This window comes from Cupressus sempervirens, chromosome 6 (assembly GCF_028749045.1).
Source record: "Cupressus sempervirens isolate cs-2001-9-10 chromosome 6, ASM2874904v1, whole genome shotgun sequence".
In the NCBI taxonomy this organism is placed as follows: domain Eukaryota; kingdom Viridiplantae; phylum Streptophyta; class Pinopsida; order Cupressales; family Cupressaceae; genus Cupressus; species Cupressus sempervirens.
This window is the reverse complement of record NC_143123.1, coordinates 167,946,634-167,961,602: the sequence shown is the minus strand read 5'-3', so window position 1 is coordinate 167,961,602 and position 14,969 is coordinate 167,946,634. Positions and strand designations below refer to the sequence as shown.

At 31.2% G+C, this 14,969-nt stretch overlaps 1 protein-coding gene across 1 annotated transcript; it reads left to right on the top strand.

Moving 5' to 3' along the window:
- Window positions 1–2,949: 2,949 nt before the first annotated feature.
- On the top strand, window positions 2,950–8,102 carry LOC149551782 (O-Glycosyl hydrolases family 17 protein). Its single transcript, XM_089787272.1, has 4 exons — window positions 2,950–3,185; window positions 4,316–5,322; window positions 5,641–5,926; window positions 7,830–8,102. Exons 1-4 carry the CDS (start codon window positions 3,119–3,121, stop codon window positions 7,859–7,861), a joined length of 1,392 nt encoding a protein of 463 aa, XP_089643398.1. The 5' UTR covers window positions 2,950–3,118; the 3' UTR covers window positions 7,862–8,102.
- The last annotated feature ends 6,867 nt before the right edge of the window (window positions 8,103–14,969 follow it).

Below are 14,969 nucleotides of genomic sequence, written 5' to 3'. Positions count from 1 at the left end.
GGAGAAAATAATTGGCCAAGCATACCAAGGCCGTATATGTTGGGGAAGTATGTAATATAATTGATCCTTGAAGACTATTTAACCTTTCGTACAAGCATTTCGTTGGTGTTTATACACTCCGTTGTTTAAGAAATGACTTCATTTGATGTATAGATAAATAGTATTCTTTGATGCATTAAAAAAAAATCTTTATAAAAAATAAAATCAAACTTTAATATTGTCAATTTTTTAAAATATTAAGATAGTAAAGGAACAAAGAGTACATCCGCTCTCATAAGAGTCCAACTTGAGTAACACAATATTCATCTCTAATGACTCTAACAAGATATACTGAGTAACTTTCAACCATAAAGGTACATTGCTTTACATTGTATACATCAAAATACAACTTCATAAGGGATATTTAACAATAAGTTTTAAGACTAGCCAAAACATGAAACATCTAAGAAGACAAATATGTTAAGTCCCAAGCACTAATAATGTTGATGTTGATGTTAGCATTATCAGAGTCATAAGCCCCACGAGTAGTATCCACACCCAAAGGAGCATATGGAGTACCCTCCCAACTTGAACCAACATGATCCCGCTTTTCTTTGATGGCCTCATTCTCTAATTGGCAGTAGCTTTTTACTTGGCAAGTTGGTTCAGTGCCTCTAATTCTTTTTGATTGAGCATGTCCTTATAAGTTTTAAAAAACATGTAGATTAGATGTCCTCCCTGTAAATGATCATTGCACCTTCTCTAACAAAGATTATGAATTTGTCCTTTAGGATCTCAATAACAACAAAAACATGTGACATTAGGTGAAAAAAATATGAGTTTGAAGTTAAACTCGGCAAGATCCCTCCTCCTGTTTTGAAAACCCTCTCCATTCCTCTTTTTCAAAGATACTAAAGCACTTCAATAGAAAAGGTAAACTAGAACTTGCTTAGTTTGAGATTAAAATCATCAAAATAATCGGTCAGGACCTCATGCCACGATAGGACAACATGATCATACCAAAAAATTGGCCTCCCAAAAAATAATGACCAAATTTTAACAACAAATTTGCACTCAAGAAAAAGATGCTGAAAAGTTTTAGGCCAATTACAAAGAGAGCACATCAAGGGTTCAATACCAGCAAAGGAAAAAATATACCCAACAACCAACTTTTTGAGAATAAGAGACCATTTAAAACAACTCATTTTATGCTCTATAGGAGAATGCCAAAAAGATTAAAATAAGAAGTCAAAAAGAGATAGACTAGTCAAAGCCCCAGGGTTAATGTTGCTAATAAAAACTCAATCATCCTTCATCATATTATAAAGTTATTTAGTGGAAATATCAAAAAACATAGTACCATTAATCCATTGCATTTGAGTAACACAAGTATCACTATCATATAGTTTTCCTAGAAATAAACTATCCATTGTTTTAGTGATCAAAATGTATGTTTTCTTCATAGAGGAATAGAGGCCAAATTTCTCACTAACCTCCTCCCAACAACCTAACTGGTTGTCAACCAAAAGATCCGTAATCAAGGGATTCCCTTTGGCATTCCAATTTTTAGTAGAACAACATTGAGTAAGGGAAAGAGGTTTAAGATTCAGGGAGACCCCCATGATAAAGATCTATCAAGGACACAATATGCATGAGATTTATTAACAATTGCTTTGCAATAGAAGCTTCCTCACTTGACACCATACCTTCCATAAGGAATGATAGATGGAAGAACCAAATATTTTCGTGTCAAAATCCCCAAAAACAATATCACATATAGGGACATCTTTCCATTGTTTACCTTTTTTATCCCATACCTACAAATATTTTTTGTAACAAAAAATTTACATGGTTCATTTCCAACCAAGGCCTTGATAATCTATTTGGTGACAAGAGAAACACCATGCATTTTAAGATCCTTTAATCCCAACCCACCAAGTACTTTAGGTTTGCAACATCAATCCTAGCTGGCATAACGCCTTTTTTCTTATCCAAGCCATCAAACCATAAAGAGTCTCTTCAAATATCTTCCAGCATATTGAACTAATAATTGGCAAACAACTAAGCAGATAAGTAATAGATTGCATACGATGACAATTTTTTTATACACAATTTGGATCTTTCAAGAAAAAGATAGTAGTTGAGTTTTCCAATTTTTTATGCTTGTGTTCAATCTTAGAGAAGATCTAGAACCACATATACTTAATGCTAGGTTCAACTAAGGAAATAATGCCCAAATATCTAACAATGTAAAGCTGCAAGAAAAGTGAATTCAACAACAAACTATGTCTAAGATTGAACCTTATATTATTTAACTATTTTATTTTGTTTTCCTCTTTAACATTTCCTTTTATATTATATTAGATGCTTAACAAGAAAAATATGTGGGGAACCAATATATGGACATGCCATTAAATGGTTTACAAAATATTATGAACAAATAATTACAATCATCAATTATTACAAAATGCTCGCCAATATATAACACATATAATAACATACATGTAATATGTAATTACTTACATTATATTCCTGTCCGAGTATCCCTGTAATTACTTACATTATATTCCTTACTTTTTTGGATGCAAGTGCTAGTTTATTTATTCTTATTTGTTAATGTAAGTGCTAGTTTATTTATTCTTATTTGTTAATGTTAATCATTTTAATATTTGACATCACTCCGCATATACTTTTTATATGGGTCTTTCTAAATAAAGTTGAAATATGCTTTAAAATGAATAGTTATGAGGCACTATATTTGTAAACTAAACTTTGAAGAAAATTGAAAAAAATTCGGACAACTTTTCCTTTACAACTTTAGCTTTTTCGCCACGAGTATGGGCCCATTCTGTAAGTTTTTGTGCATTGAGAACAGCCCCATTGTCACAAAATCTGAAAGGATCTCCAAGATGAAATGGATAGTTACACGACTCTACTGCCTACAGTTGCAACAAGTACACTCTTTTCACCAAAGAAGAACGCCGAACTCTTTTGTTGCTGGCCTCTGACAGGAATGCATTGATCTCTCTGGCATACACTAGCTATAAATAAATTAGAGGAGTTAAAGAAAGGGCAGGAGCAGCAAATCTATGTTATACGGTGGACAGAAGGCATTAGTGATCAAGTTTCTCTCTCTTTCATGGAGATAATGTTGAGATTCAGTGTTACACTGCTGCTCGCCTCTTTATGGTTTATCCCCTTTTCAGGTAGGATCCTCTCTGAGCTGAACTGAGTGGCATATGTCGGGATTATAATGTTATAAAGTGAAGATTGGGAGTTGGGTGTTTTTTTTTTGTGATTTTAAAATAAAGTAAGTGTAGCCAATCTAGCACGAAGCATACCCACTGTTGCTTATTGAAATGTTGTTAATGACGCTTGTTATGAGATTTTGCAAGTTTCAGCTGACTATGTATGAAATTTTCTAAACATTGTTGGTTTTATTGAGTGTTTGCCAGTAATACGGCTCCCATCAATTTTAATGGGTTGTTAGAACTTTGGCATTTCATAGGATTTTAGATATGGGATCTGATTTAGTTCCGGCACTGTTATTTTCTTCATCTTTGGGTTCTGATAGTGAGTTTGAGGCTTGTGCCAGAGTCATTCGTTCTTTTAGCGTTTTTTCTCCTTTGGCAGGTTCAGGAATTTTTGGTTTACAAAGAAACAAGTACTTGTTAATTTCATTGTCAAACCGTACTAGAATAGTGAACCATTACCACAACAAATATACGAGGTCTTGGCATTTTAAGACTTAATGAACCCAGATAGATCATACCTCACCTGTACTACCTTTTTTCCCCGTTGCCTCGTTCATTTTAATCTATTGATTCTTATATTGAATAGTTGCGAGTATTGGCATATTCATGGGTTGCCCTATCCTTAATCTTGAGAGTACTCGGAATTATCAATACTTAGAATTAATATTCTCTTTCTACTGGATGATTTGCCCATAAGACTGGTATTAATAATTCAACAGCAGTCTGAGTCCTCTGGACTAAATTTGGGCATTTGTGGAGTTAAGCTGTTAGTTCAATTCCTAAGTTTGAACTGCTGTTGTTACTTAGCTGATATGATTTTCATTGTGAACGTTGACCTAGTTTTAATTGTTGATATGGGTGGTTTTTGTGGGGGAAAATCTTGAGTGAAGTTATGGGTTGTGGCCTTGAACGGCAGTTAAGTTTGAACAACAATCTTAACATTTGTAAACATTGATAATCCCTCAAGTGCATCCAGAACTTGCCGCATAGTCCGCTAGATGTATAGAATGCCTCATGTATAAGTTTTACTGCATGTGTAAGTTTTACGGTTATTAATGGTTTCATAATATGATTATTTGCAGAGGCCAGAGGTAGGTCCTTAGTGGAGCGTTCACCCGCCCTTGGAGTGACCTATGGACAAGTGGCAGACAATCTCCCCCCTCCATCTTCAGTGGCCAAGCTGATCCAGACCACGATTATTTCAAAAGTGAAGCTCTATGGAGCAGATCCTGCAATTCTCAAAGCCTTTGCTAACACAGGAATTGGGATGGTTTTGAGCATTGCTAATGATCAAATCCCAGCTCTGAACCAGTTGTCCGTAGCCCAAGATTGGGTCAAGAACAACATTGTCCCTTTTGTTCCCGGAACTAATGTCATTGCCGTTACCGTTGGAAACGAGGTTCTATATAGTGGAGAAAATGCCCTAATCTCCCAGCTTCTTCCAGCAATGCAGAATATACACACGGCCCTTGTTGGGTTGTCACTTGATGGGAAGATTAAGGTCTCTACACCTCATTCCATGGCTCTACTTTCCTCCTCCGAGCCCCCTTCCTCTGGACGATTCAGGGACGATTCTATGGCCGTTACAAAACCCCTTGTGGACTTTCTTCATCAAACAGGGGCCCCTTTTATGATTAACCCATATCCTTACTTTGCTTATAAGAGTGATCCTACCGACAGTACTCTTGCCTATGCACTATTTCAGTCAGGCCCTGGGAAAACAGATCCAACCACGGGTCTCCATTACAGCAACATGTTTGATGCTCAAGTTGATGCAGTGTACTCGGCATTAAAAGCTCTGGGTTATTCAGACATGGATGTTGTTGTGACAGAAACAGGGTGGCCATCTAAAGGAGACCCTAATGAGGCAGGGGTGAACGAACAGAATGCTGTAGCTTATAATGGTAACCTCATCAAGCATGTAAGTTCTATGGTAGGGACCCCACTGAAGCCCAATAAAACCATTGAAACCTTTATCTTTGCTCTCTTCAATGAGGATCTCAAGGGTGGACCGGCCTCAGAACGCAATTTTGGGTTGTTCAATGCGGACATGAGTATGGCTTATGATGTGGGCTTACAGCAATCCCCGGTAAGGAACCTATATTCCAATTTATCTGTTATGTTTTCTCTACAACACCCATTTGCTCAATGGTAGTCCCAAAGGTATAATTTGTCCAGTTCAATCAAATGTAGCCTTAGTAGTTGTAGGCCCAAATTTCTCTTCTGAGATAGATTGTGTGATAGTTTTCAGCATCAACGTTTCGGATCATACTTTCATCTTATAGTATGATCCGAAATGTTGATGCTAAAATCTATCACACAATCGATCCATGAAGAGAAATTAAGGCCATATTGAGCATCAGTTGTTGCACTATTAGATTTCTAATTGAACCTTTATTTGATGCAGACATCAAATACAACTCCTGCCCCTTCCACTGGTACACCCGCTACAGAAAAAGTGTGGTGTGTTCCAAAGGCTGGTGTGGATGATAAAGCACTTCAGAAAAATTTGGACTATGCATGTGGGCAAGGCGTTGATTGCAAACCTATTCAACAAGGGGGGCCTTGCTTTGCACCCAATACAGTCTCATCCCATGCTGCTTATGCCATGAATGCTTTGTACCAAACCTCGCGAAGTACCAGTTCGAACTGTGATTTTTCTCAGACAGCAACCCTGACCACCGTGGATCCAAGTATGCATACCAAATCCTCTCTTTTTTCTTTCTTTATTTTTAAGCCTATGTACATTGTATGAATGTGTTTGTAGCTTTGCGTATGTTTTCTATTTTCTAAGAGTTTTGTTAAGACAGACCTTTCTAATGTTGTGGCTGTATGACTACCATAGACTGCACTACTCAGAGTACTAGTTCTATATGATTTATAATTAAAAGTTAATTCTTCTAAAATATTATAACTGGAATTGAATTGAACATTTATGTGATATAGCTATTAGGATTTAATTGTGTAATTTTTACTCATGTTGCATGTGTGGTAATTTATATGAATCCATTTCTCATGAGAATAAATGGAACACTTCAGCATTCATTGAATCTAGCCTCTAGGTGATGCTCACAATGGAGGTCACTCATCCCACTATACTACAGCTTGAACATGCTTAACTACAGAATTTTCTCCATGATTGAATATTTCTTTCTATTTCATTTCATAATAGATCATAAAGTGTGAATCAAAATATTGATAAAAACAAAAACTTACATAATCTAATTCAGAATATTCAAGCTAGCATTGTAGACTAGTATTCTTAATTTAAACAATCAATAATACATAATACTTAAGTTTAAAGTATATTAGTTTATTTATTAATATAAATAAATACCAAATAGGAAACTAACGAGTTCAAAAAGAAATTATTTGATCAAGCCATCAATCAGGGTCAACAGCCATATTTCCTTCTTTGTTACAACAACATCCAATTAGTTTGGGCCAATTCATTTTCTGAAAAATATCTGATGCAAAATATTATCGAGGAATTTTTTTCTTGGAATAGTCTAGTAATCATGATCACAATCCAATCATACAATGTGCTTTTGATCACTTCCACTGTCTAATGGGAGATAAGTGCTACTGCTATGTAATCTCTTCAATTTTCACTGAAATCATTTAGACCCTATGGCGACTGTTCTGAATTTGTAACAGCTGTTAGAACTTCAAAAACTGCTTCATAAGCTTATATATCATCTGATCCTATGAATATAGAATCAAACTTGCAAATCTGTTTCCACTACCATTTCAATCTTTTAGGTATTCTGACTAATATAAGAAACTGTTTCTTGACAGCCATCTTCATTAGTGATATCAGATTTCCATAATTGTAGTCAATGTAGTTTCTGAATTAGATTGTGTGAAAGTGTTTTTATCAAATTCACAAATCCACAAACACTATTAAAAACTAAAGCAATTAGCTGTATCAGATTTTCCTAGTCCATATCAATGAATTATTTCTCTTGTATAATTGTGTAATAGTTACCATCAATGTTTCTGATCACAGTACACGATTCATCATCAGGAACATAGTTTATTGCATCCGAAACATTGATGGTAAAAAATTATTTTTGTTCTCTTTGATTCTCTTGCATCCTGATAATGGATCATGTAGTGTGATCCAAAATGTTGAGAATAAAAAGCTAGTACACAGTCATACCAAAAAAGGAAAAATAATTCACCAAATCAATTATTCAAATAAGAATCAGTAAAATCCAGTTTCTAAAGCTATGTTTTAAATTCTGCACAAATAGCATAGATTCATCCATATAATTATTGTCAGCCATCCCTTCAACCATCACTTAAAGAAACACAGCCACTACATATGACTCGTTGAATCCTCATAGTTAGAAACTTGTGTTTTTCTTTCAGTAACATGTTTCCCATACCCCATAGTCAGAATATATTAAAATTTGTTTAAATTTTTCACTGGATAGTATAGATGGGAATGTAGAAATCAGTGCCAGCTTATGTACCCCTATGATAGTGGTCACTGGCTTTTATAGTGCATGAAATGTTAAAATGCTAGACGATTGGATTTTTGGAACTTCATTTCATATCTAACAAAGATGCAACGTGCGTGTGATTTTTCAGGTTATGGAAGCTGCACGTATCCACATCCTTGAAGTGTTGATTGACTAAAATAATATGCCATTGAGAAGCACAATGGCCAAACTAGTATTCTATTTATATGCGTCACTGAAAACTCAATCTGGCATGGGTTCATATAATTATAGCCTCCTGTAGCTGCAAGTTATTGCATTTATGTATATTGATATGCACACGCATAAAATCTGAAATTTTTGTTGATGCTTGATACTTCAAATTTTATAATTATATTATCTCAAGATGGGTCTGTCTTTATAATGCATCTTTAGTAATTGTTTGCACAGAATGTTCGATGGATGGCAGTATGGTTGCTATCTTGAATTTAATGAGAAAATGTTGGAACTTTCCAGTGCCCTAAGCACTATTCAATTACAGTAGTGCATGGCAGAAGTGATTTATGATGTAAATGTCGAAGCTTTCCAATCTGAATGCCGAATTGCAAAATAAAATGAAATAAATGTAAGGAGCACAAGACCTTGTGGCACCTGCTGATGCAATTGAATCATAATTGCTCTTAAAAGTAGTTGATCTCGATGAGGGGAAGAAGGGCCATAACTATTTAGGAAATAAGAAAAGCAAGATTTAAAAAAAATAAAAAATAAAAATAAATGTTAATGATTTGTTTCTGTATAGCATATGATCATAATTTATGACACATTCTGGATAAGCAAAAATTTAAAGTTTTCAATACCAACATTAATATTTGATATTATTTATAAAATATTTTAATATACCATTTAGAACAAGTGACGCAAGCGTCATAGTTTCTGCCATTTGAATTTTTAGTTTAAACAAAATAGAAGAAGCAATGTTCCCATTGAAACAGTGATAATTACTTGCTATGGTTTGAATAGTGTAAAATAGCTTATTTGCATTAGATAGAAAATCTAGCTTGAGATAAGATGGTGCCCTAGTATATTAGCACCAAATTCAAGTTTTTATAATGTTCTTTAATAAACTTTAATAAATAAATAATTATGAATAAAATAAAATCTCATATATTTATATTAAATTATTGTGATAAAATATTTATATAAGTATTCTAGTTCACAATCAATAATTGAAAAAGTAAAATAGAAAATTGAACATAATAATATAAAATACTAAAAATAAAATAAAAGCTATATTGAAAAATATTAAGATTTAAGTTTTATTTCTTATATAAAGAAAATAGTCAACATGTCATGTCATTGATATAATTACTTTATGTTTAAAATAGTTGTAAAAATGATTTTCTATGGTAAAAGAAGATTTGTATGAATAATTAATGCAAAGATGACATAAGCTATCATTAAAGCAAAGATGACATTAGCTATAATTAATATATGAAAAGTCGAGTGTACAAAATATGCTAATTTTCTATCAAGAAAATTAATTTTACTCCCTACTATTTTTGCTCTAAGCCAATCAAAGAAGAGATAAATTATTTTGTTTTAATCATATAAATAGATGGAAAATTTCAAACTATAGTTGATAGACATATATGTTAAAAATTCTTGACTCTCATTGGCTAGTTAAAAAGTTATAGCAACTAATATGGCATCTAATAGATGCAATAGTATCCTGCCATGGTAGGAACTAATAAGAGTTCAAGCCACATTCTCTGTAGGCAAATTTTAAACTTTTCAATAGCAACACTAACACTTGAAATAGAATAGATTGAGTTATTTATAAAATAATTTTCAAAACTAAAGATGGGAAATTGTACAATGTTGGTTCTTATTGTTCCTACCTTTCAATAAATAATTTCATAATTAAAGATGGGGAACAAAATCACATATACCAATTTTCTTACCATCTTCATTTTGCAATGTTATCATTTGGTTAAGATCAATAGAAAAGGGTAATACGTGAAAGACCCAACATTTATTGATTTTTAAAAATTTTGATTATGTAAATAAATTTATATCTTAAAAGTTACTAACATGAATTTTAAAATGTAATATTGTTACCATAATCTATGCCCATTTTAGATCAACACAAGATGGTAACATATGTTGTTCTTTATCTTCTTGATCATCTAAAGCTGTAATAAAATGCATATGAAAAAATGACTCAAATTTATTAAAATGTTCAAGTGTAAAGTCACACTTTGTAATTTTTCTATGACATACTAAAATTGTTAGTTACTTGCAACGATTTTTTGAAATATTTGAGTTGGAGCGTTGATGGTTGATCTCCATAAATGACATCTTCTTTATTTGATTAAGCATACAAAAGAAGTTAGAAGTTAGAACTAACCTTTTTATAAACATGCTAAAAAAGTTAATAGTTAACAAATTACCATCTATTATTTGTGTATTGTTTGTTATCATTTGGTTCAAATCAATAGAGAAAGGTAACTGGCATTGTCAAGCATTTCCTTGATCAATCAAGTTTACATTGGCATATGCTTAAAATATGAAACAAAAATAAGAGGTATTAAAAGTTATGGAAATTATTAAAATATTTTCCAATAAATATACTCACCTTCTTGTGAGATAAAATCCCTTTATTCTTGTATTGCTATGTTTAAGTGATTAATGACCTTTTTCCTCTTTGGCTTTCTACATCGTATAGAGGGGAATTTAAATATTTCATGCCCCTCAACTCTTTCACTTAAGTTTTGAGACATAATATTTTGTCTTTGTTTAATAGAATGACATTTGCACCTTTTGCTTGGACTAAACTATGGTGAAATATGTTTCATAGGCATGTTCTCAGAGCCATGAATTGATTCAAATTTGGAAGATGAATCAAGAGATGCATGCATATCATTTTTAAATCTCTCAACGCATTGATTAAAAATATTTTTTCATCTTCTATATTTGGTAAATTCTGGAGCAATGAATTTAGATGAGCAATGGAATTTTCAAATTTATCATTAGATGTCACATCCTCTGTAATAAAAATAAACAATTAAATAGTAAAAAAAAAGTATTTAAAACCTCTTGATATTAAAAGAGAAAATGTTGGTATTGAAATTTACCAGATCTTTGGGGATCAACAACGACAACTCCAAGCACATCTTCATTTTTTGAAGCTCTAGAACCATCTATAATTGGAAAAAGAACCAATGATTTTTCAAAGCTATTAATTATTGGAACCACCAAAGCGCATTTACTTATAAGTAAATATTGATAAGTTACCAATATCATTATTTTCATGACATAACTCCCTTCAAACTTCATTATTTGCATCAACCAAAGTAATAACATCATCTGTAGTTTAATAAGATTAATTTAATTAGTTCTCAAGAATATAATCATCATTGAAATTTATAAATACTAAAATTAAATCTCAAGTGACACTTAGCAACAATTTGACTTGACTTGTTTATTTTATTTCTTTTTAGAATATCTAAAATCTTTAACACATGTTTGCACGTGTTTCCTCTCTTTGTCCATTGACAATCATACACATACAAATTTGGTCCAAATTTTCTCACAAGATACCATTTTGTTGAAATGGTTTGACTTCTTATTTTTTATGTGTTAGGAAGGAGCTCATATGGGTAGCAATATGCATCTATTATTCTCTATCTCTTTAAAGCAGTTATGAAATATCTCTCATTTTTAAAAGTTGGTTAGAAACCCATATAATTGCACTTGTATCTTTTTTATTATTATAAATTTTTAATTTTTTAATGTTATTATTATTATTATTATTTTATAGTATGGTTCCACCATATGAACAAGAATATGAATAAGCCAATCCATTCTTCTTGTGCATTTTTTAGAACAATAAGTCAATTAGCGACTCTTGATGTACATGCGGTATGACTCTATGGAAGCATTAATTTCTTGATTTGCATGAGAGAAGCCTCTAAGGTATTTTTCCCACATTGCCATAAAAAATTATAGTGTTGTCTTAGTATATACAATTTAAAAAATAAAATTATATATATATATATATATATATATATAATCAATATTATATATGATCTTACTAATATGACTCTCATCGTGACACCAAGTCTTTTGAAAGTAATTAATGAAGTTTGTCTCTTCTTTGAATTCTTCCATGAATGTTTTTATTAGACGAGTTGCAGTGTCTTCATCATCATTCATTGCATACATTATCTCACCTAATCTAGTGAACATATTTGTTCCAACATCCTTATTCCTTATAAACTTAAAATAAAAAACATAATATGAAGTTATGACATTCAAACATATATTATTTCACGTGCTTCAAGAAAAAAATGACTCACCTATATACATTCTTCATCCATGCCCTACATACATGTCAAATACACAAAAGTCCCTGACAATCAAAGGATAATCTACAAGTTATATTATAAACATTTGTATTTTCAACCATGCCGTACACAGGCCAAATACACAAAAGTACCCAACAATTGAAGGATAATCTACAAGTTATATTATAAACATTTGTAAATAAAAGTATAACATAATCAATTTTAAAAATAAAATTAGTCATATTTAAAATTACATGAAAGGTGTATTTATATAACCTATGTATTGAGTATAATCTTATAAATATAATTGGAGAGTAATAAAACCTGATTGCTTCAATCCCAATACTAACATCATATGTCATGAATGCATTGACATGCCAATCTTTTTTACATTGTTTGCCTCTTTTGTAAATGTATCCTCATGTCAATCTTATTTACATTGTTTGCCTCTTTTGTAAACATATCCTAGTCATTCATATATATCCTCAAGTTTACTTCTTGAAGATATGACCTATGCAACAATTACCCCAACCTCTTAAGAGTTCATTGAACACAAGTATACTATATACAACTCATACTGCACATGACAAATCAATGATAAATTATTTTTTGAGATAAATTATAGATCAACTAGACTATCAGATCTATAAATATAGTTGACATTAGTCTACTTGTACACTATATTTATTTTTTGAAAATGTCGCATCCATTGTGTTTGAATGCCTATGGTAAATGGAACATTTTCTGCACTTTTTGGTGTTTTATAGTAAAAAAGTTATCATTCTCCTCTACATGCCACAAACTTACACTTTTTGCATCATCTTCATTTTTTGTGATAAAAGATAATGTACTCTTTTTCACGCATTTATTACATATTTTTTTAGCGAATATGCATCCCCTTTTTTCATCAACTTTGTTAGATTAGGATCTGAATAGTGTTGCTTACAGATCATATTGATCCTAACACCCATTATTAATAATGATTCAATAGAAGATTTGTATTCATTTAATAGTCTTGGTGCAACCATGCTCCTCGAATCACCAAAAGGGTCATCCTTTCCATGGAAAAATTCACCATTAGCATCTTAATGAGTAAAATTATTATATGTAATAAGAGTAACATTTGGTCTTCCATACATAACCTAAACAATAAAGTGGGTTTGACAATCCATTTTCTGAACAAACCATTGCTTCCTTTCCATGTTTTGAGTATTTTCTTGTTCCCTTTTATCCCCGGGTCCAAAAGCACAATAATATTTATTTATACACATGTAGATGTATTTATAAATAAATAAATATAATAGATATAAATTCTAAAATAGTGTATTAAACAATAATTATTATGTTTAATATAGGCAAACCCTAAATACATCTTGGTAGCATGGTCAGTAGGGTTTGTCAAGTTGAAATTTTCATGTGATTGATATATAAATGTTGTTTCTTTACCATCTAGTAAAGCTTCTCCTTTAACAAAATAAGATAGTTTTTCGAGAGAGATAGCAACACATAAGTATAAGAAACGATCATTATGATCTCCACTAAGTGCCCACTCAAGTTCTTCACATGAAAAAATTTCCTTCATTGGGAACATTTTGTACATGTAGTTTGATAAGTGATTTCCATTTAAACTTTCTATACATTTTGAAAAATATTTAGATCATTAGTGACCCTCTATCTTGTTTAGATATATTAGAACAACTATATAGATATCATTATATGCTTCATTAAAAAAATCAGTATAATACAAATAGTTTTCTTATTATCTAATCAATGAAAGGATTGCTCAATAATTTATGCAAGTATATCTAGAATAAGTTGTTTTCTATTAGTTATTCATCTAAATTTGCAAGATAATTTCTAAATTTGATTGTGGAAGATTTTTTTATCAATATTTCCCATCACACAACTTAATCTATTATAAAGATGCAAGAGTTCTTTTATGACTAAAATTTGTTTTAAATATTTAAGGGGTGATTAAAGTATTTTTGAAACTAAAAGTTTAATAGTATATGGCATTTTAAAGGTAAAACATTTATATTCTATTCTATTAATAATAGATTTCAAAGATTTAAAGATTACTTTTAAGTATTAGTTGGGTATATTTTTGTAGTTAAGCTTCACATTACATTCAACAATGTGTTATTGAGAACTGATTATTAAGAAGACTTTAAAAGATTATATATATGTATGTATTAATGTATGTACGTATATGTATATATATTATACACACACACACACACACACACACACACACATATATGTATGTATGTATGTATATACATACATACATATGTGTGTGTGCGTCTATATATATATATATATATATATATATATATATATAATGATAATAAGTCGTTAGAAAAAAATATTTGTCTATATATTTTTACCAAGTGTCATCAAGATAAATATATATTTAATTGATTACACCACTTGTAATAATAAATTATTTAATATAATCTAAAATATCACTTGAAATATAATTTATTTAAGAACAAATGCCTACATATATCAAGGCAAGCTAAGACTAAGGAGTGCTTATGAGCCCCTCATGACAAGCACAACTTTAGAAAGAAAATGAGGTAAGCATATAAATATTCTTTAGAGGTATAATTATCTATTATTAAAAAAATTAGTTGGACATAAAATGATTTATTCTATCGATGTTTAACTATACAATTGTTTTAACTATTGGTGTAACTTTGTAACGCCCTGCCAAGGGATCTAAAAGAAATAACCTAAAGTTTTACTAAGTTTGTCAACAATTTTTTTATTTTAAATAAAGAATAACGTACACATCAAACACATAGTAGTAGAAGCAATAACATACAATCAACTAAAGGCATACATAACAGGTTACATTTCTTAAGGATCCCAAGATGTCGAATCACATATGAATTTAATCTAATACTAAGTCCATCAAAACCACATCCATATGGAAGAATAAT